The sequence below is a fragment of the Cyprinodon tularosa genome, unplaced genomic scaffold (assembly GCF_016077235.1).
Source record: "Cyprinodon tularosa strain WSP-4 unplaced genomic scaffold, ASM1607723v1 ctg31, whole genome shotgun sequence".
Taxonomy (NCBI): Eukaryota; Metazoa; Chordata; class Actinopteri; order Cyprinodontiformes; family Cyprinodontidae; genus Cyprinodon; species Cyprinodon tularosa.
In genome coordinates, this window is record NW_024039019.1 from 2,342,479 (window position 1) to 2,368,692 (window position 26,214).

General features: G+C 38.6%; 1 protein-coding gene across 2 annotated transcripts; it reads right to left on the reverse strand.

Moving 5' to 3' along the window:
* Positions 1-4,434: 4,434 nt before the first annotated feature.
* On the reverse strand, positions 4,435-26,214 carry LOC119788075 (potassium channel subfamily K member 4). Of its 2 annotated transcripts, none has more exons than XM_038292212.1 (8): positions 26,124-26,214; positions 19,028-19,157; positions 18,463-18,739; positions 10,918-11,041; positions 10,654-10,814; positions 10,373-10,559; positions 6,110-6,273; positions 4,435-6,007 (listed from the first exon to the last, which is right to left on the reverse strand). In XM_038292212.1, coding segments are annotated over exons 1-8 (1,620 nt in total). In that variant the 5' UTR covers positions 26,125-26,214; the 3' UTR covers positions 4,435-5,431. The 2 variants fall into 2 exon arrangements, with proteins under 2 accessions (XP_038148140.1, XP_038148141.1); XM_038292213.1 differs by lacking the exon at positions 26,124-26,214 and adding an exon at positions 20,181-20,303.

Below are 26,214 nucleotides of genomic sequence, written 5' to 3' on the forward strand. Positions count from 1 at the left end.
ATATTAACGTCAAGGCTAGAAAAAAATAACAACTTCCGGTTAGAGGAATTAAAAGTAAAACTTTTTTTTTTTTTTTTTTTTTTGCGACATTTCCTAAATTGTTAACAATTTAGCAGCTTTTCCTAAATTGGTGAACTTACACTTAGAGTGAGTTTATATTTATAGTAAAAAATGATCAAGAATTGTGTGTGAAGAACTAAATATAAAAAGTAACTTTATTTTGTAAACTCAGCGGTTAAATTTCCGGTGTCTTCCCAGCTTCCTCCTGCTAGCTTGATGGACTAATGACGCAGCCTCTGTCTCGTGCTCTTTTCTCCTCCCTCTGCCCCAGTCTGCGTCCGCTGTTTCTCCGTTACGTCGGTCGACACCCCCACTACCGTCATCAGCAGCGTTAAAACAAGGGTCTGCAACCCCAAAATAAAATAAATTCAATCAATTCAGCTTTCATCATGACGTTGCCTAGGTAACTAATTCATATGCGGTGCAGCCCACTAACCAGCACTGTTTCACCTCACCTCAGACATGATTGATGCGGATTTACACATAGTGAGTTAACAGTGTATTTTAAATGTTATTAGGTATATATAAATCCTTGCTAATGCTTTAAAAAAATCAAAATACTTGAGTGTTATAAAGAGATCCAACTGCATCTCATGTGGGACTCCACTATGGAAAATGTCATGCAGCTGGTCTTATAACAGTGACCGACATCAGCACTAATTGGAAAGAGTACAAGAAAGAATGGTTCACAAGTTCACTGAAATTAGGTGAAAAGTAATGGATAAATGCAGTAAGTTGATTATTTGTGGTTTTATTTCTCTCTGTTCCAACTTGTAGACCTCAGCATCTAAGCATAAGTTCCAATATGACAGCTGGTGCGTAAAAAAAGAGCAAAGTTGACCAAACAAATATGGTGTTCAACCATCAACGTTGACTCACGCGCTTTGAATAAGGGCAGATTTTTTTTCAAACTATAAGTTGGGTAAGTGTAGGGTTTACCCCCCCTCCTCCATTATCTGCTTCTAAATATAGCCCAGTCCCGTTAGTTCTAGTGTGGTCGGAACCGACGCGGTCACGCTTCCTCTGTCGCTGTGTCGGAGCTGTTGGATCTTTGTGTGGTCACATGCGCGCGGCGGCGGGGCTCAAGACTCAGTGGAGAGAGAGAGGGAGGAAAAAAAAAAAAAAAAAAAACTCCCGGTGCTGTCAGCGCGACCTTGAACAAGGTCGTTCACTCTGTGCTGCAGACGCTGCAACCCTGCGGGGCTGCATCACAGCCTTCTGCTGCAGAGTCGGCATTATCCCGAGCGAGAAAGCCGTCACGCTGAAGAATTCACCGCGTGAAGAAAAAAAGAAAAAAAAACACGCGTATATTAAGTATGATTTACTAGTTTGTGATCTTTTCTTTAAAAAAAAAAAATAAAATCTGAGCATCATGTGTATCATATGGTGAGTTATGGTGAAGGTGTAATGAAGGCGTGGTGGATGCCAGCTGGGGTCCCAATGGTGCTCCTTATTGCAGGTCATGACCTCAGACAGGTGTAGACTCATGTGGTTTATAAATACCAGGGAACCATTGTGCCTGTAGTAAACAGACAAATATGGTGTTAGAGAAAACAGCAGAAAACCAATGTTCTCCTTTATACCAAACATCCTCACAGTGAACTATAAAAATGAATTGTGAAGGAAATTACATTTTATCAATTCATTTTACTTAAATCCAAGATCAGTTATTTCATTTTTTTTCTAAATGAAATCCATAATGGTACAATTCAAATTATTCACTTAGCTTAGGGGAGTTTTGGGAGAACACCAGCTTGTTTTTTTGTGTTTGTGGTTGTGATCATATCATATCTTACTTTTTTAGGGAAAGAAATGTTCATGTCTACCAGGACGTTTCCATATAAACCATCTAATACCATCTGTGAATGCATTTAGGACTCCAAGAACATATCAGATCAGAGATCATATTTTGCCATGTTTAAAAAAAACAAAACGTGTTTCACCCATGTACTTTTCATATTGTATGATATAGGTAATTATAGGAAATATTACATAAGAAACTGATTATAATAGGTAAAAGATTCAAAGTGGTTATTTTAATCAGCATTTAAAGTTGCTGATAGGATATATATTATAAAGTAGTAAGCCATATGGAAGAATTAAAGGTGGTCGAAATGGAACTGCATGATACCTCTTCACTAGACTGGTTAAAAATGACCTATTCTACAAAGGTGCTTTTGCCTTTCAACATTTTCTATTGCTATTTTGTCCCCATAATACTACATTGCCTACTTGTGCAATTAAAATATTGCATATTAGTTGTATATTTGTTTACAATTCAGTAATTCATTCTGATAAAAAGCCTCAAAATCTTCAAATATTACATTGTTTTTTATTAAATCCTGCATTTATTTCTAAATTCATTTTACCTTCTTTCTATTCATTGAGGTTCTATTGCCTGTTTTGCCCATTTGCCTTCAACAAAAATAACAGAAATTATGAACCCTGATTCAACCACATTTTCTTACAGCAGGCTAAAATAGAAAGAAATTACTCTAAATCTGCTATTGTCAAAGCCAAAGAAAAACATTCATAATTAATTTCAAATATTCTTTTTGTACTTGAAAACATTTTGGTTATTACAAATGTGCTTACTCATGATAATTAGGAATCATTCATAGGTTTCGTTGCTCAGCAAATTTCTGTAATAACACAACTCCAGCTAGTTTATCAGTAGCGCTAATGCTGATCCCTGTTCAGGGAAAATATGCATAACTTACCTTAACATGTTAGATTCAAACTGTTTTGCAGTATATCACTGACACTCTGTGCATTTATCTCAAACCAATTTGTCTTTTTTACTACTGATGTTCATTTTTTCAAATGTATTGGATAAACTTTTGAACTCAAATGATTTATACACACAGATTTTTTTTTTTTTTTTTTTTCAAATTGACCTAAATCAAAAGAAGGTAATGTTTAAACCAGTACATTAATGATAATATATAAGCTGGTTTTAATTGCTGCAGAATGATAACTAGAAATGAGCACACAAAAAAATCATCAATACTTATTACATGATAAAAATGCCTAAATAAATCTTAGCTGTGTCTTACTTTGAAGCATTTATGTATGAGTTAAGTTGTAATAATTACCCATAAGGTCAAAGTCTACTATTCTTTTTCTGACCTATGGTCAGAGATAATGTCCTTAGGTTAATGAGTGCTACGTTGGCAAAATAACTAACTTATTCACTGTATAGACGTCTTGTTGATTCTATATCTTGGTTAGTAATGTACCGTTACAAGAATTTTTTATAAAAAGGGTCCTTTCATGGAAACTCTAGGTATATCTTAATAGAAAGGAAGACTGCAGTTTATATCTTGGGATATCTGCAGTAGGATATAAACACCATATTTGGATCTAAACTGAGCACGGATATTCCCATTGAATTCAGGTCAGGAGTGTGCCTTGGCACTTCAGACTCTGCCCACCATTCGTCCTCTAGTGGCAGCAGGCGCAGGCTGCAGTGGATGACGTTATAGCAGCTGAGAGTGTGTCCTCCAGTAAAAGGTCACCCACTGCCTTTGCACATCACCTCTCCGTCCTGGATTCTTGGTTGCAATCCTTCAACATTTCCTCTTCTGTGTCCTTCAGGACAGTGTCAGGTTTCTAAAGGCTAGATTATTTTAAAAGCACTAATTTGTTCAGTTGGCAAATCCGAGAGTGCAGGGATTAGTGTTAGTGTTGTATTAAACAGTCTACTATCCAACGAATAAGATGAATAAAAATCCTTAATCAGAAGGTCAACAAAAAATAAAAATCAGTCCAATACCAAAAGCACTGAAGGGCTGCATCTTTTCTGCCATCTGCTGGTTGTCTTAAAATACACACAAATCAACATTTATTTTCTTGGAAAACCAATTGTACGGAAATATCTTTATGAGCATTTGCTTGTTATGCCATTTAAAATTAACCATCTGATAAGTTTCCACAGCAGTGCTTTTCTTCGGTGCCTGTTTCAGGCTGAATCAAGCTAAAGTTTCCGGCAGAGTATCACTTACCAGGATCACCTGAAAAGCTTCAACACAGCTTAAAACGCCCAACTCACGACTGCAGGCGCATCACACAAGATAGAATGTCCTTTTCTGCAACCATATTCCTGACCTGGTCTTAAAATGTTTAGAAGTCCTTCAATTTTTAAAATATTTCCACCTATAGAACTGAAACGGGTGGAAATATCAGATTACTGATAACAAAAACACATCACGATGCTCAGGAAAAGTGTTTTATTTTCACACATTATTGCAACAATGAATTAAGATGTATTTAATGGGAATTTATGCAATAAATTAGGATAAATTATTGTATTTTTCAAATCAAGTGAAAGGAACATAAATGGTTATTTAAATTCCAGCTGCAAGTCTTTGAAGGTAAACCTCTTCCAGTTTTTTTTTCTTCACATCTGGACAAAGAAACTTTCCCTGTTCTTTAAAAAAAAATAACAGTCAGAAACTTTAGTATATGATGCATTACTGCTAATGCTAAAATAAAAAATGAAGGTAGATTTTTTGCAGTGCAGTTTAACAGCAATACTGACTGTAGCAGTGGATGCAGAGCTCCTGTGAAAAGTTATTTTTAGGTATTTTTAGAAACTCTCAATTGGAATGAAGTCTCAACATTGATCTAAAACTATTCCACTGCTGCTCTCTTTGTATGTAGAGGATTTTTGTCTTGCTGAAAGGTGAACCTCAAACCAAATATAGAGAACTTTTCATATTCTGACAAAAATGACCTAATTTTTTTGTTTGTGTCAATCAGCATTTGTGAACTTATTGGCTTAAAACCATTGGAGGTCAGAAAAAAAAGATAAAAAATGACTTCTTTTTAGAAAAGGTCTTTAATGTATTTATGCACAATAGCAACATTAATAAATTCCACCACCAAATATGCAAATGATATCTGCATTATATTTTTACAAATTAGTTAGGTGCCAACATGTAAACCCTCTGAAATTGTTGGTATGGACTCAATGGTTGTTGTCTCAGGTAAGAGCAAAGTTTCCTCCAAGTTAAGCTTCACGCTGCAGCAGCAAGTTCCTGACACCGATTTGGTTGAAATATATAAATTAGTTAAAAAAAAAAAAAAAGAAGAAAAACACAGCAATAGTGCAATACCGTGTTAGGCCAGTAGAGAGCAGTATGTCCTTACAAAGATGTACGGTAGTACTTATGGCAACTTAATCTTTTCATCTGCTTTGATTGTTGCATACCCACTCACATGCAAGGAGAAAAGTTATATAGCAAACCACACAGAGGTTTATAAGGCATGAGCACCGTGTCTCCATCTGAGCTGACAGTCTACAGGCAGCACTTGCATACAAAGTAAGTGCTACAACTCCTGTTTGTAGTCTCATGAGTTGGTAGTGCTCTCATTCAGGAGGCTTCTTTGGGACATCTGGAACAGGTGTTGTGTCTCCGTTGGGCTGCTTTTTGTTTCTGGTGGAGTAGTTGGTTTTAGAGCTTCTTCTATGAGTAGGCCGCCTATGTCGTCTCCTCTTTGCATGACGAGAGTTGGGTGGTTTTGATTCCTGCACAGGTTCCAAATCCACTTTGCCACTCTGAGCATCTGACGACTCATCAATGAAGGCAAAGTTCTCCGCCAAGAAGTCCAGAGGCTGTGGGAGGAGGGATTCCGGAGGAGCCTCTGTAGCAGGAACCCGGTCAGTCTGAGTGGCCTGAGAGTCTGTTTCTGTTTCAGATCCAGATTCTGATTCAGAAGATGAATAGGAGGAGGAGTACGATTCAGATTCGGTCTGACTCTCACGATGCTCTCCCTTCTCTCCTTTGGCCCCATTAGCAGAGCGGCTGTGACCGTGGCTGCGATGGCGGTGCTTCCTCCGCCGACGCTTGAAATGGTCATCCAAGTTTCCTGGAATGCGAAAGTCCACAGACATGTTCTGGATGTTCTGGGTCCAGTCTGTGGCATGGGCTCTCAGTTCCTCCATCTAAAATTAGAACATGATAATCACATTCTCCAGTTTATCTCCTCTTTAGAACAGAAACATAGATGTACAAGAACCAGGTAAAACAACTGAGAAAGAAAGTACCTCAGCCCTCGTCTTCTTTGATAGAACCCGGAGCCAGTTAGCGATCATTGACAGGATGGAAGCAAAGTATGCAAGACCCAGGAGGATCCAAAACCAAACCAAAGGCTTATACCACAACTCCGGCAACAGGTTTTCATTAATATTTTTCATAGATTCACCTCCCCCTTCGATACAAATACAAAGTGTAAAAAAAGGAAAAGTTAATGGTCATCCATCCATCCATCCATCCATCCATCCATCCATCCATCCATCCATCCATCCATCCATCCATCCATCCATATTTGTTTAGAACCCAAATCAATCAATAATTCATTTCTCACTCAAAACATTTGAATAATTAATGATACCTATTCTAAATAAGCTAACTTAATGTTTTACAACTGACATGTATTTATGGATGACTAATTAAGTCTTATGTGCTAAGATCAATGATTTTAGTAAAGTGGCAAAAATATGTAGAATAGAACAAAGAAAAAAACAGCCATCGTTCACTTTTGGGTCATTGATTTGCATCTGTCTAGGAATCTGCTAAAGCTGGGCCTCCAGATGTTTAAAAACATCAGTGCTCCAGGTACAGGGTGCTCTATTACAAGCCACCAGAAAAGACCTCTGGATAGGTATTGAAAGTGTTTTCAGAAAAACTGAAGGAAACGTCCAGTTGCCTCCGATTTAAGCCTTTTTTGTGGTAAACTTGTGCTTAAGCAACTTTTTGCTGAGGGACATTGTCCATTTGCAAGAGCCTTTATAAACCATGTTTAAACTTGCTAGCTTACATCTTAAGATGCTGCTTGAAACCTCCATATAACAAAATACATTAGAGGCAAAAGTGGAGCTTTCGAGAAAATATGCTTGGTTAGATTCTCAGTAATCCAAGACATGACAGTTCTAAGTGCTTAAGTAGAAGACAACTGAGGAAGTGTTTTGGAAATGCTTCAGAAATCAATAAAATAAGCATTTTCCCTCTACTTAAAGAAGCAATAAGTAATTATGATACCTAGTGTTTCTAATCTGAACAAAGCACATAAATCAATCAAATAAGTATTGAACACGCCATTATTTTTCTTAATAAATATATTTTTAGGGGTCCTGTTAACATGACATCTTCATCGGATGTCTGTAACAATCTACACATGCAAAGAAATCATAGATGTTCATAAATTAAGTTATGTGTGATAATGTGGAGTGGAACAGGGAAAAGGTATTGAACATCTGCAGACATTGAGGTCCAGAAAGGCATGGAAAGCCTGAAATCTCTCAGTAATTAGAAAGCCATTTTCAGTGCAAATTAATATCAACTGGTTAAAGGGAAACACCATTTATTTTTACATTGTGCCCTTGGTTTTTACGTTATTACATCATGTTCTACTCACCCATATAAGTTTTGTGTCATTTGGAGCTGTTCTAAAGATATTCCATTATGTTATATCCAAGTAACGTCTTCGTATGGGCAACGACTTGAAGGCACAAACTAAACTGTTTGTTGGGATCCTGAGGCTTTGCCCACCAGAGGGCGCCGAGGATCCTCTTCTGTTTTATGTTTTCTGTAAGGGACTGGGGTTACTGTTGGGATCTGGAGATCTACCATCTGTCTCCAGCAGAGAGCGTTGTGGGTCTCCTGGGCTGGAGACTCCAGCACACCTGAAACTCATCAGCCCATCAGGAGACCTTCCTACATAAGCAGCAGTCAGACCTTCCTTCGACGCCCCAGTGTTGACCAAGTTTGGTTAGCAAACCTAAGCCTCTGTAAACATAGTGAATCACAGTAGACTCTAGAGAGGAACTGGATTCTAACCTGCCTCTGTCTTCTTTACTCACAGAAAACCTGACCGAAGTCTGAAGCTCTGGATGAGCTTTACCTGGAAACCTGCCTGTCTGCCCAAGGAAGCCAAACCTGAAGGTCTAAGTCTGGATTCCTCCTTCAGCTCTCAGGGAAGAGCTAGGAAGCTAAACCTGAAGACCTCAGTCTGGATTCCTCCCTCAGCTCTCAGGGAAGAGCTAGGAACAAAACCCACGTCAGAGTCTCACTAACCTGAAGCTAGACGCTGCTGCTGCTGAGCTCTCTGCTACTTCCACAATCTCTGGACCCAACCGGTTCCCCATCTCAAGGATCTGTCAGAACCTCTTCAACGTACATTCAGAAATTACTCACTCGTCAAACCATCTAACTGCCTGGCTAATCAAACTCTCATCCCTTCAGATATCTGTGAAACCAGTCCCGGACCTGTACCAGAACCAGTCCATCTGTGTGTTTCCTCCTAAATAAACATTGTTAAATTTTCCTCTGTCTCCAGTTTGGTGTTCTGCTTGTGGGTTAAGTCCATTAGCCAATCATGACACTGTTCATAATTTATTCTTTATGGTACGCCAGCATTCATAACATGTAGGCGAATCACTGCCCCCCAGACATCCGCGGATATATTGTTTATATTTATATCTTTTAAAAACGAAGTGGCGCGTGTATGACGTCATCTGTGTACGCCGGCTACCGTTCATTCTTCCTGTCTGCTGAACTGCTGCTAGTTTTACTCACATGCGTGGAAGATGTCTAGTGCTACTACGACAGATGATCTCGTTCTCGAAATGGAATTGAACGATTTATATTAGCTAGCCGAATGAATAGAAGGGGTAGAGTGTAGCCGCCTGCGGCCCTGGCTGCGTGTCACAATTCCAGTCCACCGCACGGATGACATCATACACACTCCGCTTACTTTTAAAAAGATATGAATATAAGAAATATAACCGCGGATGTCTGGGGGACAGTGTTTCGCCTACATGTAATGAATGCTGGCGTACCATAAATTATAAATTATGAACTGTTTAGTTTGTGCCTTCAAGTCGTTGCCCATAGGAAGACATTACTTGGATATAACCTGACCGAATATCTTCAGAACAGCTCCAAATGACACAAAACTCATATGGGTGGGTAGAACATGATGTAATGATGAAAAATCAAGGGCACAATGTAAAAAAAAAACGGCATTTCCCTTTAAGTCTCAAATTATGGCCTACAAAAAGGTGTCTCTGGTATCACAAAAGAAACATCTCATGATGGGTAAAAGTATAGAGCTTTCTCAGAATCTTCACAACCTTATTGTTGCAAATAATGATGGCCTTGGTTCCAGTAGGATTTCTAAACTTTTGAATGTTTCAGTGAGCATTGTTGAGACAATAATCCGGAAGTGGAAAAGACATAATTTCACCATAAACCGACCACGATCAGGTGCTCCTCCCAAGATTTCTGACAGAGGAGTTAAAATAATTATCAGAAGAGTTGTCCAAGAGCCAAAGGCTGATTGTGGAGAGCCATGGCCTGTATGCACGCTCACAACACAAGACTCCACTGATGAAGAAAAAGACTGTTGAAGCTCATTTAAAGTTTGCTGCACATTTAGACAAGCCTGTGAAATACTGGGTGTATATAGTCTGGTCAGATGAGGCCAAAATTCAAGTGTTTGGATGCCATAATACACATCATGTTTGGAGGAAAAATGGCAATGCACATCACCCCATAAACAGCACACCAAAAGTGACGTTTGGAGGTGAGAACATCATGGCGTGGGGCTGTTTTTCAGCAAATGGTACTGGAAAACTTCAAATAATTAAAGAAGGATTGATGAAAAAATTTACAGAGGCATTCCTGATAAAAATCTGCTGCCATCTGCCTGGATAATGAAGATGAAACATGAATGGACATTTCAGCTAGAAAATGACCCCAAACACACAGGCAAGGAAACTCTCAATTTTTTTCAGAGAACGAAAATAAAGCTGCCACAATGGCACTGCCAATAACCTGACTTGAATCCAATAGAAAATCTCTGGAAAGAACTAAAATGTTACCAACATCTGGTTAAAATGTCACATCAATATCATCTCTAGAAATCTATTTTGTGTACAAAGGGTTTTAAACAATGCCGAAGCTTTCAAGGTACTGATGTAGAACTGATGCAGGAACTTTGTAGGTACTTCTGGTTCTCTTCTCTTCTCCTGTAGACTTTTACAAACATAAAATACCAAATGCTTCACTCTATTTTTTGACATCTCTGGGAGCTCTCGTGTGATTGGCAACACACTGCACATGATTAGTTTTTGACCATATGTTGATAATTTTAATAGAGGACCAACTGTTTATAGGTCATGTTAATTCCATCCTAAAAAACAAGAGATGCCAATTATTTTAGGCTTGTTTTACAGTCTTACCTATTGCTCCTTTATATATTAGGATCTGTTAAGAAATACCAGGTTAAGTTGGTACTGATTGTTTACCTGCAACATAATCACCAAAGCCCACTGTGGTCAGCGTGATAACCACAAAATAGGCAGACTCAAGAAGAGACCAGTTCTCCACCTCTTGGAAAACCAAAGTTGGCACAGCAAGGAAGAGCAAAACACCCAGCAGGATGGACAGGACTGCTGAGATCACACGCACAATGGTGGGACTGATCCGCCATTTCTGTCGAGAAAGTGATACAATTCATTATAAGAGTAAAGGGGAAAAAAGAAATATAGTGAAGTGAAATAAAGTAGCCACTATGAAAGCTTCTGACCAGGAAGAGTTTCTCTATTTTTCCGACAGTTTTCTGTAGACCAGTACCCAGGTGGTCACCGACCCCAGCAAGCAGGATGCCAAACATTGGGATTCCAACCAAGGCATAGACGATGCAGAAAAGCTTCCCTCCATCTGACTTGGGAGAGATGTTTCCATAGCCTGTACATATCAAGTCAGAGGTGAAGAAGCAGTTTTTTTAATACAGGTGAACACATTTACAAAATACAATGTCTAAACGAGGCATCTTTTAGCAGGCACCTACCGATGGTGGTCATGATTGTCCCTGAGAAAAAAAGAGCACTCGCTATATCCCAGTTGGTGATAAAGGTTTCATTTAGTATAGCAGCTTCTGCAGACACTCCAGCACCCACAGCGTCAAGCACCTTCTGAGAAGGGGAAAAAGGAGAAGGTATTAAGGTGAAGGTGTATTGAAGACTGCAAAGTAAATATATAGAGAGTAAGAAAAGTAGGCAGTAGAAAAAGAACATTAATAACTCTGTTTTCTGCAAAGAAAACCAGGCAGCTCTTAAGATCTTTCTCCTTGCTTCAGTTTCATGCTTTCTGCTGCTAGGTAAATACATTACTAAACTTCAGATTCATGCAAGTTGTACAAATGAACATAGTCCATGCACACATCATTAAAAATAATATTTTTATAGACAGAATAGTCTCTGATCGTTTGATCTTCTCTGCTAGAGAATGCCTGTCATTAGTATTATCTTCTTTAGCACATGTCACACTCTAAAGACATATAATAAATAGATGCATATGTTATTTTAAAGTGTACAAAGTGGCTAAAAATGCAACATAAATGGGGGTAAAGTGATAACATCAGAGCAGTGTGCTCTTTTTAAATGAAACAATTAAACAAAAGTTGTATTTATACAACAGCAACAAGTCCTTACTTGATGATGCCCTATTGGCGGGATATAAACATCAGTTTGATGCCCCTTTTATCGATCCACAAGACTTCAAAAAAATAAAATTTAAGAAATACAGTCAACAATTTCCTTTAATGATTATAATCACAGCAGCAGATATGTCAAAAATAGATTATCCCTAACCATGCACCCAAGCATCACTCTTTGACATCGATTACATTTTAACAGGAAATCCTTAGATCTGCTGCATAGATCTATGTGTCTTAAATTTAACAACACACTAAGGCAAAACTTTGACAGAACCAATTAAATGTTGAGTATCTAACATGTGGTTCACTGAAACTTGACACACAGTACCAACGTGGGGCAGGGATCAACATCTGAGGAATAACTGTGCGAGGGCAGCCAGCTCAACCATAAATAAAAGGACAGCGGTTCTTATGTAAGCTGTCATTACCTGTATAGTCCTGTTGAGTAACTGTTCTAGACATATATTTCAAAACAGGGTCATAGAAATAATCTCTTGACCTGTTTGTTTCTTAAATCATTTCTAATTCACTTGAAATAAAGTTTTATTCTTATCCTGCACATAAATGGACATTTGAAATTGTGATAATGAAATAATTTAGCAAATCCCTGCTAGTATACCATGAAATAATGTCAGTAAATGTAATTTTCAGGACATAAAAATATGATTTAAACAACAGTAAAATAAGGGACGTAGAGCAATTTTCACAATGCAATTGCTTTCTAGTTTTTCCATAAGATTTTTTTCTATTTATATTCAACTTGTAAGAAAAACCAGTTGCCAAGTCTTACTTAACATTATAAACAATTGAAACTAACAACAACATTTTGCTGCATTGAAATCAGAGGCCAAGTGACCTAAATTGCATGTGCTAAAATCTGAATGTCATTACTGACACCCCTACATCTGTCCTGGCCTCAGCTTACATAACCCACCCGGGTCCATTATCTCTGAGCTCGATTAACAGTTGAAATACTGAACTGTAATTTTTAGAGACCACTACAGGTCCCTAGGATAGTGTTTAAGTTTTGGCCATTGGTAACCTTTAAAATAACTCTTATTTTACTTTATAGAAGCCACACATACAGTTGTTCCACACTTGAGGATGCCTTCAGGAAATAGATCTCAAAAAATGCACTGACCACTTATATGCTGAAGTTCAATGATATTATATTGGCAAGCATCTGGCAGGAAAAAGAAATAGCATAGTAGCACCAAGATGTACGGAAAATTAAAAAATCAAAGATAAATACAATACTTCCATTTAAACATCAAAACCCCTTTTAATTTTGCTGGACAGCTATATTAGGGATGGGGGGATACTAGACATACTTCCTAAAAGAAATCCTCAAGACATCAGCTTCCTCTTTTCTAAGAGGAAGTTACAAAGTATATTTTTTGGAACTTTGAGCAAAGCTAACCGCTTCTAACTCGGTTTTGCCTCTTTCTTTTTCAAAAGGAATAGTTTCTCTAAATAGCCTAAATCTAACCCCTGGATGATGTAACTGCTTTCGCTAAATATTCCCCAGAACATCTTTAAAGCATCCCTCCTGGTCAACTCAAACTTCTTCTGGTGATGTATTCCTATACTTAACATATTCATATTCCCCTGACCTGACATAGCTTCTTTCTTCTTTTCGTCAGAGGTTGTGATCTGATCTGATTTCTCCTGGTGACTTATTCCTATTCTAACCCTGAAAACGATAAAATCTTCATCCCCTGCCCTGAGACAACGTTTATTTCTTCTTCCATCTTCCTTCCTTCCTGATGCGGTTAAGCTGGGGCGCCTGTCTTCGGCAATGAAGGATCTAAGCGGGCGTCAGATCTGAATTGAAAAGCCAAAGCTTGTCACTTTTAACCAGTCCAGAAAACAAGGAACTCTACCTGGCCAATAGGACACTGTTTTACCATGTAGGGTCTTTGAAGGTCCAGGCTCATTGTCAAGGCCAGACAAACCCTCATCCTACAACCAGTCCAGCCTTAGCAATCATCAGTCCATAATTCTTCCCTTCATATATGAATGGTGTACACCTCATTTGAAAAATAATTGTTTTCAACAAAACCAGCTTTCCATCATCTTCTTAATAAACAAACATAACCAATACATATTGAATTCATAGCAGTGAGTCTATTAAATGTCCTCTGGAATCTGCCTCACCTTCATGACCATTTTATCTTATTATCGCCTTTCATATCTAATCTGTCAAGCATACTTCCTTTCAGACTCCTGGCTGTGGCTACACAGGAAGTGCTGCTGTGACCGGAGGACAAACACTTTTTCCTTTTGCTCCAGTCATTTGTAATGTTGGCTGATAATGCTTCACTCAGGTTCACAATTTATTTACTTATGAGGATTACTTTAATACTTCTTTGGGGGGAAACTAGATTTGGCTGGGATGAACTCCATATTATACTTAAGATCCTGGCCATGGAGTTCATGCTGGATCAGGCCGCAGCAATCTGTAGAACCTGTTATGGGTTCCGTCCTGTCTGACAATAATTAAAATCCAAATCCCATAAAAGGGTATATATATACATATTAAAAAACGCCATCTGAACATCCACCCTAATCACTACATTGTTACTACCTCGACGCCAGAGTGTTTGCCAGTTCTGGGTACTCTGGCCAAGCTGAGCTTTGCTGAGTCAAACTGAGTTTTTGTCACCTGAGTCTTAACCTTGTTTTTTTGTCTTTGCCTCTCGGCAGGAAGTCATCCTGCGAACTGAATTTTTTGGACCTTCTCCCCCTGGAAGGATTGTCTGAGCGTCAAACTGTGCTGAGGAATAAAACAGGTGGTTTGGATCAACTTTTCCCCAAGGATTGTTTGGGCTTCACACTGTGCAGGGGATTCATCTCCATAAGAAACCATTCAAGTACCATAGGAAATCTAAATGGCAGTCAGCTCCTCCATTCCTCAAGGAAACACCTCAACCTGGGTAAACCCTGTCCACACTCCAACAAACAAGTGTATTACTGGAACAACCCACACCAACTGGATTCAAAGAAAGACACCTTTTCTGGAAAAATGAGTCCTGTTGCCTTTATTCCCTTTAACAATCGAAACACAAATTTCCCTCTGAGCCTGAACTAACCGCAGGATCTTCCCCTTCACGTTTCAGTCCCGGTTCACCAGTGTTCAGAGTAGCACTGGACCCTTCTCTACCAGTTCATAATAAACCTGCTAAACCTTCCCCTGGTCTCTCTATTTGGTTTTCTGCATGTGGGTCAGATCTTTGGATAAAATTATGACATATATAGGGCACTATATAGTGATTACGCCATTTTAAATGAGTGTCTGAATATCTAGTTGATGAAAAAGTAGTGGACTCAAAATTTCCCACAATGCACCTTGAAAAGTAGTGATCATCCATGGTCACTAGATGAGCAGATATATCCCAGATTGCTTTGCGAGAGCTCTCCTCACAGAGCATCATGGGATTTGTTGTGGCGCCAAAAAATAACAAAGATGGGGCAGGGGACCATGTGGGTAGGCGGAGTTACGTGACCAATGGGGAGCAAAAAGTAGTGATCATCTGTCCAAACGGTCAGTTAGCTGAGTTCAAAATAAAGTCCACTATATAGTCCCAAATCTATATAGTGATTGAGAGATTTAGGGTTTAGGGCGGACGTCCGGACACAGCCCCAGTCTCTTGTTATAATGACTAACTTCAACAGTTTTAGGTAGAAATACGATTATACTGGTTATCTGTGACTTTCAGTCTGGCTTTAGAAAAAAGACGTAGTACAAAAAACGCTGCAATTTTTTTAAGAATAGTATATCTTCTATTGACATAAAAAAATACTGTGTAGCATTCCTGTGTAAATTCTCAGGGTAGCACTTTTCATTGACTTTGTGGAGCACTCACTTGCTGTGTGTCATCATATAAAATGGCTTAACCACTATATAGATTAGGGTGGACGTTTGGACAAAACCACTGTTAATGTGTAGCCGAGCTAGAGCAGGTCTGTCTCCTGAAACTCTTGATTTGAAAACTACTAAGCAGACAGAAAACAGTCTGTACAAGGGGGGGTTATGGTCACTTCTTTTAATTCTTCTAATTGCTAACATCTACTTAAATATCCCCAAAGAGAAATTGTAATTTATGTGCTGATGACACTGTGATGAAATGTAAAGCCGACATCCCAATCCGGACAGTTACCCAGTTACAACTACATTTTAAAATGCAGATAAACTTTTAAGATTAAAAACCCCTTCTGAGGTCATGCATCCCTGAAACACCAAGGAGAAATCGCACCACCTGGCCCAAATTGTCACCTTGCAGGGTTCACACATTGAGTTTGTGACATGCACATTTTTTTCCCCGTTTAATCTATTAATCTGTCTTTTACTCTGCAGCCGCTGGTAAAAAGATTAAATCTGAAGTTTAGTTTTCAATGTTAGGATAAAATGAAAATTTCTCTTGAATCTAAAAAAAATGGTCGCCATCTGTAAAACACGGATGACTCAACTTAGACGCTTTGTTCTCTTGATGCTGTGTATCACTGAGCCTTGAGGTTCATCACAAGTTCCAGATCACTAACTCATCATTGTTTGTTGTATAAACACATTGGTTGGTGCTCATTGTCTTTGAAGAGGCTGAGACACTGGCATGTAACTATTTACAAAGCCCTCATCGGTCTTCTTCCCTCTTAGATCCCAGCTCTTCTCCATCTGAAGAGTTCAGGTCAATACTGCTTTTGCTCTTGGGGGTTTTATTGTTTTTAGAACTGGGGATGAGAATTGAAATGGAGAAAAAAAGTGTTTCATGACTTGGTCTGAATTGATGCCTTTAAGAAAACATTTGATGACATCTATCTGTAAATGTTTTGCTTGCTTTGAGGACTTTAAATTAGCCAGATCAGCTTCAGATTTTTTTATGTGTGAATCTGCTGCTATCCTAGACAGGCGACAAGGCTGTTTGAGTTTTGATCAGGTTTGATGACAAAGTTCTGACTTTCTAACATGACCCATTCCAGCATTAATAGTACTGATTGCATCTCCCCATCCATGAACTTAAGATCTTTCTCCGAAAAAAATTATCTGCTAATCATTTAGATCCTTATCATTTCAAGCAAACAAATTGTAGTTAATACTGTAGGTTTTATGAACTGTAGCATTACCTAAAAAAATAAACCAGAGGGACATCCCTTATCCTAATTAAACCACTATTTTGTACAACATTTATTTTTTTAACTTAAAAGGATAAAATAGGAAATTATTAGATGTTAAAATTTCACTGCAATATTCTAATCTCAGTAGGTTGTGTTGATGGCTGTAGTTCCAGAAAACATGTTTCTCCTCTTATATTATACTGTAACTTTAACATTTTACCCCCATTAGCTATTTCTAGCTAACTCTATTTATCAGAGGAATATTTGGATAACTTTTTTCTTATCTGTTTAATTTCTCTTTAAATTATTTTACAAACTCTTGTGTCCTTCACTTACTTTTAACCTTTTTGCAAATGTCAGCCACCGCAACTATAGATATCATAAGTGAGCTAAAAACAGTCATTTACGATGTTCCTACTGAAGCGAGGACAGGCATCTTTGGATCATTACCCAGTTGCCAAATCAGCAGTGTAAATGCTCCGTTTATATGTGGATCAACTTTCCGGCATTTACACACACACTGCAACGGCACATAGCTGCTCAGATCACACCTGTTATCCAGCATACTGCACTCATCCTGCTAGAGAGAACTGGGGGGTGATAGGGTGGTGGTGGGGGGGTTCACATGGAACACAGACGTTGTGCTCGATTTGGATTTACAGCGAATAGGCCTACAAAAATATGAGGACGGTTAAAACAGGAAGCTCCCTCTTTTGAACAGAAAATTGTTTTTCCTGTCTAGAGATTGTTTCTGCACCTTGACCCTGGAATAAAACCAAACCTCTCCAAATATGAAAAGAAACATTTTGTTGAGCTCCATTTATATTCACCTACAGCAGAAGTCTATCAACCTACATGTTAGAGTGACAACATTTGCCCACTTTGCCAACTTGAAGTTCTTTTAAATTAACCAGATTATTAAAAGGTATTTTGTCTACAGTCCTCTTCAGCTGACCAGACTGACACTTTTTCAAATTTAGGTCCTCATCCTGCTGCTTTCTAAGAACCTGAGCTTTCCCTAAATTAAGTCATGTTATTTTTTTGAGCTGACTGACTCCCTAGTCCAGATTTGTACAACACTGGGGACTGCTGGCACCTACAGAACAGTACTATCAGCCTAGACAGCCTCCTTATGTGTCACCATCATATCTCCAAATATTTATGACTGCCTTTACCGTGTCACACATTAGCTAACGCAGAATCTGTTTATTTCTACAGGGTCTCCAGCAGTTAAGTCAGGTTTACTCTGGACAGGTTGCCAATCTGTCACATGGCAACCAGATACACACAGAAAACAATACACACACACACACACACACACACACACACACACACACATTTATATCCAATGATGCTGTGGAACCGAACTGAGAACCTTATATATATTTCAGTCTTTATTTATGGTTGATAAGATACCACATAGGTGTAGTTTTTACTTACTTTTCAGAACGTTTGTTTGAATATTTTGCAATAAAATAGATAGAAGTTATTTTGAAGATGCATTTTATGCGAAACAATATTTCCCCTGACTGATTCCAGAAAGCAAAGACATTGTTCTTTTTATACAAAAAAGAGAATATTTATGATTTTAAACATCTTAGCATCCTTTAAGTCATAAAGAACTGTTGAAAATTCAGCACCCCCAAATTTAAGATGAAAGGATTTGATGAATCTTCTTGGCCCATATAGACTCAACAAACACAAAGTCCCAGAATTTGGCACAAGCAATTTGAAAGGACTGAGGAATTAGAAAATAACTGACAGAATAAGCTGTCCCTGTCTTACCTCTACATAGTCATTCAGGACATTCCGGTCAATGCAGGAGTTGTTTGACAGAAAATCCAGGGTTTTCTGCATCAGCACCGTATGTTCTTTCTCCTCTAAAGGAGCCTCCAAGGAGCGGAACACCAACGCTCCAAGCACCAGGTAAAGGAGCACCCCGGTGAAGATAACGAGTAAAGTTGAACAGCGCATGGCCACACCGCCACTCAGCCCAAACTCAGTCTGCTGCCTCTCTGTGCCTCCCTCAGCTCTGACGGGGCCTCGATCCCAGCTGATCCAGCTGAAACATCAGCAACCACAGAAGCACACAGATTATCAACTAACCACAGTGTCTGAAAGGGACTCTGACTGCCCACATGCCTGCAGCAGACAGTCAGTTATATTAGCTGCACCAGGCATTAAATCAACTCAGGCTGTTGTGTACTGCTGACACACGGGAGATGGAACAACTGAGATAAAAAAACTGTCCTCTGGCCTGCCTGATGACACTCTGAACAGATGTCATTGTGTGGGTGTCTGTGAAACACACATGATGCATGTCATGAATGCACGAACAGATCAAACTCACCTGTCTGTCCTCTTTATCTGCCCACGCCTCGGTCTTTTCCGTTCCTTCTTTGCATCTGCTCTGATGATGGAGTCCCTGGATCCGTAACCATTAAGGAACTCGTCCCCCTCACACTCTAAGGAAGGGGACACTGGAAAGCATCGCCACAAAGACACATCAAATCCCAGAAAATTAGAGCCAATCCAAACCGGACTGCTCCCTCCTCTTATGTATAGAGCTAGTGGCAGCCGAGGCAAAGCTGTGAAACTTTACTCAGACTGGCTCATTATTCTACAGAGGATGCAGATTTCTCCTCTTCATTAGTCGAAAGAGAAATATTTGAAAGAACAGGTTTGGTACAAGGATGCTGATCATCACTGTTGGCTCGGATCAAGAGGGCACTCTCTTTTATTAAATCCAAAACTGGAGGATGTGACTCTGCACCAGTCCACCTTTGATAAACCGAAAAAAGTTATTGTTTCCTTAGATTCTAAATTAAAAAGTAAAGAATGAATTTATCTACAGATAAGTTCTCCCTGAATGCTGGGATTACAATCCACAATTTGATTTGCGTTGCTGCATTCTGAGAAAACAAACAGAAACTGTTTATTGAAGTTTAGAGATTGGAGTTCTTTAGTCAGCAGATCGCTTTGGTCCTGGTCCAAATTTGGAGCCATAAACTGCCACATAGTGACAGCCAAATAGACGTGCACTCCAACCAGGTTTACAGCTGCTGGGAAAACAAATGTGATGTGCTTTCAGATATAAGTACATCACAGCCAAATGTCGATGAAACAGGTTGAACAAATGCACACCTCATCAGAAATGATAAAAACACATTATACTGATTTGTTAAAACATACCTAATAGAAACCACAGTGGTAATCTCATTATTTAACTACTCTGCATCACATTTAAAACCTTGAGTCTATGAACAATTAACCAAAGTCTTTGGTTACAAATGATATGCATTTTTCAAGCGAATAAACACCTCAGATTTAAAAACACTCTTGCAAACACTTGACAGTAGGAAACAGCATTAAGTGCCAACAGGGTTGCTGCAGCAGTGCAAACGCAGCCCCTACATAACGATCCGCTTTTATTGCCACTTAGGAGCCCATTCGAAATCTATACGATTTGTCCTGACCGATGCTGCAGACGCTTTAACTCTTACCTCAGACTTAAGGATCTTCAGGAATCCAGAGCAGCAGTAACAACCATGCAGCCCGTCACATGAAGTTCAAACAGCCGCATGCAGACAAGCGTGTTTGAGGAGGGGCGTTTGTGTCGAGCACACCACAGAGGAAAAAGGTGCTTGATCAGATGGACTTTTTATATAGAGTGAGAGAGGGAATCAAAGAGAAAGCTTGGAAACTTAAAGCGACATGCTGTTGGTTTGGGTTTGTTTTTTTTTTCTTTTCACAAAAGTAATACTAAATTATTTTCTTTGCATAAATCTTGTTTAACTTTGAGCTAAGCTGCAACATAATATCAGGATTGAGTTGAGTCAAGCTTCAGTACATTGGTTTATCTGTGCTGTGTTTTTTTATTTGTGTGTTTAAACCCTATGCAGTCCAAACATGTTTGTCTAGCTAGGGAGTCTAAGCCCTGGGTCTTCTGCAGAGATTTTTCGAGTTCCAGCCCTTGAGCCCAGTGAGACCTCGCCAACATACACAAGCTTACATTCATACTATTTTTGGCTCATCTGGAGTCAATCCAAAGTTTCATTCATCAGTCTTTAATGTCATACTCCATTTTGATAGTTGGCGAACCATCCCAGCAGCAACACAATGGTCACACATACAACGCCTTGCAAAGATATTTACACCCCTTGACTTCTAGTGTTTTTATTTAAATTAAAACAACCAACTTGTGTGTTTTATTGGGTTTTAATGTGAAAGTCCAGGGGTCAGTAACCTTTAGAACCTAAAGAACCATTTTGCCCTGAGTCTAGCAAAAGTTGTTGATCAGAGCCTCAAATATTACACGATTTCTTTGATAAAAGTCTAGTTATTGTTACATAAATTGAAATAGTAATGTGATGCTAATTAAAGAACAAACATTTTCTTTGTTTTTTATATAAGAATAAAGAAATACAAAAAATTTAACATTTAATGAGAAAAACTAGACCTAAAACATATTACTGGTTCTTTAAATGTCATTTTGTTGTGAAAAGTTATTTTAGTTATTAATTTAAAAAATCATTAAAGCTTCTCAAACTGCCATTTGTTATTGTACTATATTTAAAATCATTGCTTGGTTGGCCGTGCTTCTGTGGTACAGTGGTTAGTGAACACGACCCATGTACAGAACACGACCGTCTAGTGCCATAAAAACTCACAAAACAAAAGACATTGCTTGATTATTTATTATTCCTTGCATGATTAAGATAAATTTTCATTTACAAAGGTTTTACTTTTTTTCTGCACCTATAGCTGCACATCCCTGTGTGTTGATATCCAAAGATTTTTTTTCAGTCTTCCTTGCAAAATGACTAAAGCTCAGTCAGATTTAATGTAAGGTGTCTTTGGCCATCATTCTTCAAATCTTGCCACCGCTTCTAAATTTGATTTGGGTATAGACTTTGACTAAGCCCTTTTAAACCTTTAAACCCGGGAACATGAAATAATTGTCAGAAAATTCTACCTTTTTATGATTAGAATTATGATTGAATTTCTGACAAATTAAATAAAAATACATACATTTTGTTAAATTATGTGATTTATTTGCATCAATTTTGATACAGTGGGAATTTCTGTATAATATTTTATGGGTTTTCTGCTCATTACATGTGTCTCATTGTGTAAATCTGGGTTTTCAAGAAAGAAATATCACACTGATCATGCAGAGGTCTCAAAAACTCATGTATCAAATATTACACGCTTGGCTTTTGTCATGATTGCAGCCCAGATAGCTGATCTAATTACCCACTTCATTCACCTGCTTAGCCCTCCCCGCTTTCTAATTATCATTTGTCTTATTCACTTTCTTCCTCTGCTATATATACGTTTCAGCCCAGCTATCGGGGCCAGATCATTATTCTTGTATTCTTAGTTTATTCATTTATTTGTTCCTTCATGTCAGTTATTTATGTTTGTTTCATGAGACTTAAGTCCCTGGTTCATGTCCTGACTCTTGGGGGCCAGTGGACTGAGAGGGTTTGGTGTTTGTCTCCTCTGCCCTGGTCATGTCCCGGCTCTTCTCTGCGGATCCCTTAGGGTTTTGGCACGGAACGCAGGGGAGGTCAGTTTTAATTCCTGTGAGCCTGGCTCCAAGGTGGTGACCAGTTTAAAGTTTGGCATTTATCCTGGTACCAAGTCTTGTCTATGTTCCTCTATACCACTGAGCCTGCCTGTTTTCATCTGCATGGGTCTGTCTGAGCACGCTGCTGGACTCATAGAACTCTGAACCTGCCTAAACACTCTGAAGATTCCAGCAACCCTGTCTTTACCTGTTTGGATCAGAACCCCTGGTCAGTCTAAGGACTCGAAGATCTCGGAACTGTCCGGTTCTGAACTGTTTCTCTGACCTGGACTGGTCTCCTACCTGCTCACTGGGTTTGCTGCATCTGGACATTTTGGACTGCTCTGGTCATCTCGTTTGGCAGTCCATCGGCAGGATCTTCACTTCCTCGGAGAGGATGGAGTGACCTGTTAAACCAGAGTGCCCGAGATTGGTATCGCCCCATCCCCCTGCCGCCGCTGCGGTCCGCCCCATCCCCCTGCCGCCGCTGCGGTCCGCCCTATCCTCAGCAGCCCTTGTTTCTGTTCTGTTATATTATTTCTCTGTTATTAAAACATTTTGAAACTTCCCATTGTCCGACTCACCTTGAATATTGGGTCCATCTGTCCCGTTTATGACAGTTTTAAAGGGTTAACTTTTGATTAAGCTTTTATGTGCACTTTGCAGATCCCTTTATATTTAGGGTGTTTCTGTGGAAAGGCAATAGAACCCCTAACCCAGATGGCCCGTCTCAACTCCCAGGATTACTCCGTTTTTGGCTCATTCCATTTTCTTACCAACTCTGACCAGCTTAAATGTCCTTATTTCATGTTTATGTTGACCTATAAATCACATATTTCCCAATCAAGTAATAACTGCCATACTGACAGTTATTTCTTTGGAATCTATAGACCTCTGTTGGTCTAGTTCTGGACCCTCTATGTGGTCCCTTATTAGGTCATACTTCCACAGAGGCAGAAGCATCGTCTGTGACTATATTGTATAGACACATCATAACACAAGCAGGTTTGTCCATCCTAGCAATAGATTAAAGTCTATTTCGAATCTAAGAATGAAAAGGCTTTGTTCCTCTCCAGTCTTTAAAAGAAAAGGAGAGGGTAGTGTCACAGCCCCTGGGTTTTAGGGTTTGTTTTTAAGCTTATTTTATTTTTTATTTTTAAAGTTATACAGTTTCACGATAATTTTCTGGCTTTTCGCTTCTAAAGTTTGTTCTGCAATCCTTTTCCCTAAACCTTGGTTTTTGTAACTTCAGCTGCTCTGTGAACTATGACGCTCCTTCTTTTTAAATACATCTTTTTCTCCCTGGCTCCTGCATGTCTGCCTGCATTCACAACCTCCCCTCCACCTCCCGCTGGGGACAGATGGTGATTGTACTGTATGAACTGATCAGTTGCTGCTACAAGATAAACAAAACAACATAACAAAACAAAATATGAACATGTGTTCAGAGGCCTGCACCACGAAGCAGGATTACTGGGTTACTGAGACAACTTCAGGTTTAACCCTAATTTTCCGTTACCACAAAGCTGGATTCTTTGTAGCGAGGCTAGTCACCACGGTAACGTACTCTGAACGACAAAGCTGCTCCGGAGCAGGCTAGCTTTCAGGATTCTGGCATATATATCCAGACTGAGAAAACCTTTATCTCTCATATTGTCATATTGATCCAAAGGATAAATTTTTGCACTCTGATTTTTATTTTCTTATATAAGCATAGATAGTTTTTTTTATTTATCTTCATATATCAGTCATAATAGTAACAAGTGAATACCAGCCATGTATGAGGAGATGATACAGAGGAAATCAAATACAGAATATTAAAAGGTTAGCATGTCAAAAAATAGGGGAAAAAACATTCAATTCAGTTTTTTTAAGTGCTTGTTTTTTTTTTTTATTGTGGTGTTGTTTTGTTTAAGTTTTTTTCCCCCTCTAAATTAAATCGGCTCTTTAATGAAATGGCATGTCATTGTTTCCAGAACAGCTGAGTGGCTGCTGGGTTCAGCGTTTTCTAAGATTCAGATCAATCTTAGCCTAGCCTGACCCAGAGCAGGTCAGACATTTAGAGTATGTTACCATGGTAACTAGCATCACTAAGAATTAATCCGACTTAGAGGTCCCAGAGAGTGAGGGTTAAACCAATGCCAACCCAATTAACCTACTTCTTTGTGCAGGCCTCAGGTGTGGGAGTGCGTGGTTTGAGTTGTTGACTTGTTTTGGGGTTTTTTTATGTTTTTTTTTTATACTTTAAAGGGCTTTTAAACCAAACTTCGTTGGTTAGACTAAAGAAAAATCAAATGAAAAATGTGGGTTGTTTTAAGAGAACAAAATGAAAAAAACCTAAAACATTTATGCTTAGATGATATCTCTGCTTTTAGGCAAAACTTGTATATTTTAATGACAGTGTTAGAATATGTATAAATTCGTACCAGTATGAGTAAAATGAGACTTTAAACTTTGAGTTGCATACATTTTAGGGGAAAACAGGGAATGAATAGTTATTTACATTCAGATGTTAAAAATAAAAAAACTGATGTTTATCATTGAAAGTGACTGAGAGTCTGGCGTCAAGTTCCGGCTGTTTCACTGTCTTCACATCGGGTTTCAAAACATGCACTTTTAGCTTTGTGTCATCCTGTGAGGCGCTTATGTTTTAACCCCCACCTCCTCCCAGCAATCTAGTAATTTGGTTAAAAAATACTCCATGTCTCGGCAAGTTCTATCCTCACATTTTCTCTAATCCTCACAAATTTAATAACATTATTTACATTTCAGCATAAGCTTTTTGCACCCTTCAACAAGCTGCTGGTATTTTTCTGGCTGAATATATGGCAGCATAGTCTTTTAAGATCTTAAACTAAGAAAGAGACCTTAAAAGGTTTATTTTAGCTTGTTTTTTTATTTCATATACAGTATATATATGAAATGGATGTAAGATTCATCCCTAAATATGAATTACTATATCAACAATACCTCTCCAGGAGTTATCTCTGCCAGCTTCCTCCTGTTTCATTAATTCTCCTTTGCGTTTTTGTTGCCCTCAGACTTTACTCCTCAGTTTCTTGTGTGTTTTTTTTTTTCTTGTTTTAGGACTTGCAGCTTAAAGAATTTGTTTTGGCCTAATAGATCAAATTAAATGGAAGACACTTTTGTCATTTGCAAGGCACTGTTTTAAGTTTGAATATGCTTCTATAAATTCTCTATTAATTTGTTTGGATGTTCATTTTGTTGATTAATTATGTCGCCATAACAATCTGCAGATGCTGCTTCATCAATCATAGCTCAACAGAATACTTAAAGCCAAGGATTATATCACTGCAGTGACGCCACAAACAGAAGCATTAAACTGCTGGTGGTCCAGAAGTGATTGTCAAATGGCCATCACTTAAAATGAGCTGAGATGGACACATCTTTGGCATTTTTCTTATCGTTTCCCTTCAAATACAGGAACTTCCACTGAGGCCTCGACTTGCTGAAAGGCAGAATTGGATTTATTTTATGCACTCCACAAAATAAACTGTTAAATACATTTAGCTGCTTCAATTCAATCTGTGTGAGAGCTTCTGTCTGTCTGATCTCGGTAAAAACTGAACACTGTCCAACTGCAGTGAAAGATGCGTCCCGTTTCTCTGACTGCATAAATCATGATGCAGAAATTACTTAAAAAAAAAAAAGTTTGCTGTTTAGCTAAACCCTTGAGAGTAGGGCTGCATTTTATTCTGACAAGAAAAAAAAGATGAATCATTGTCTAAAATCTCTTCTGCCAGAGGTCAGTTAAAATATAAGAGCCTTGTTTTTAGGTCAATCATATGCATGACGTCTCCTCTAAAAGTAAGTCACACAAACATTGATTGAAAAACATTTAAAATATCCTTACTTTTTGTTGATCGGTGATTAGAATTCCAGATGTTCCTTTAAGATAGTGCTGGTTTCTGTTCTCTACAGGGAGATAAAAGAACCCGTCTGGC

Coding starts and splice junctions, on each gene's coding strand:
- LOC119788075 (XM_038292212.1), bottom strand. Junction 11,042..18,462: donor TCCTGAATGACTATGTAGAG/GTAAGACAGGGA, acceptor TCCCCTTCTCAG/AAGGTGCTTGACGCTGTGGG. Junction 10,560..10,653: donor AAATAGAGAAACTCTTCCTG/GTCAGAAGCTTT, acceptor CTTTCTCGACAG/AAATGGCGGATCAGTCCCAC.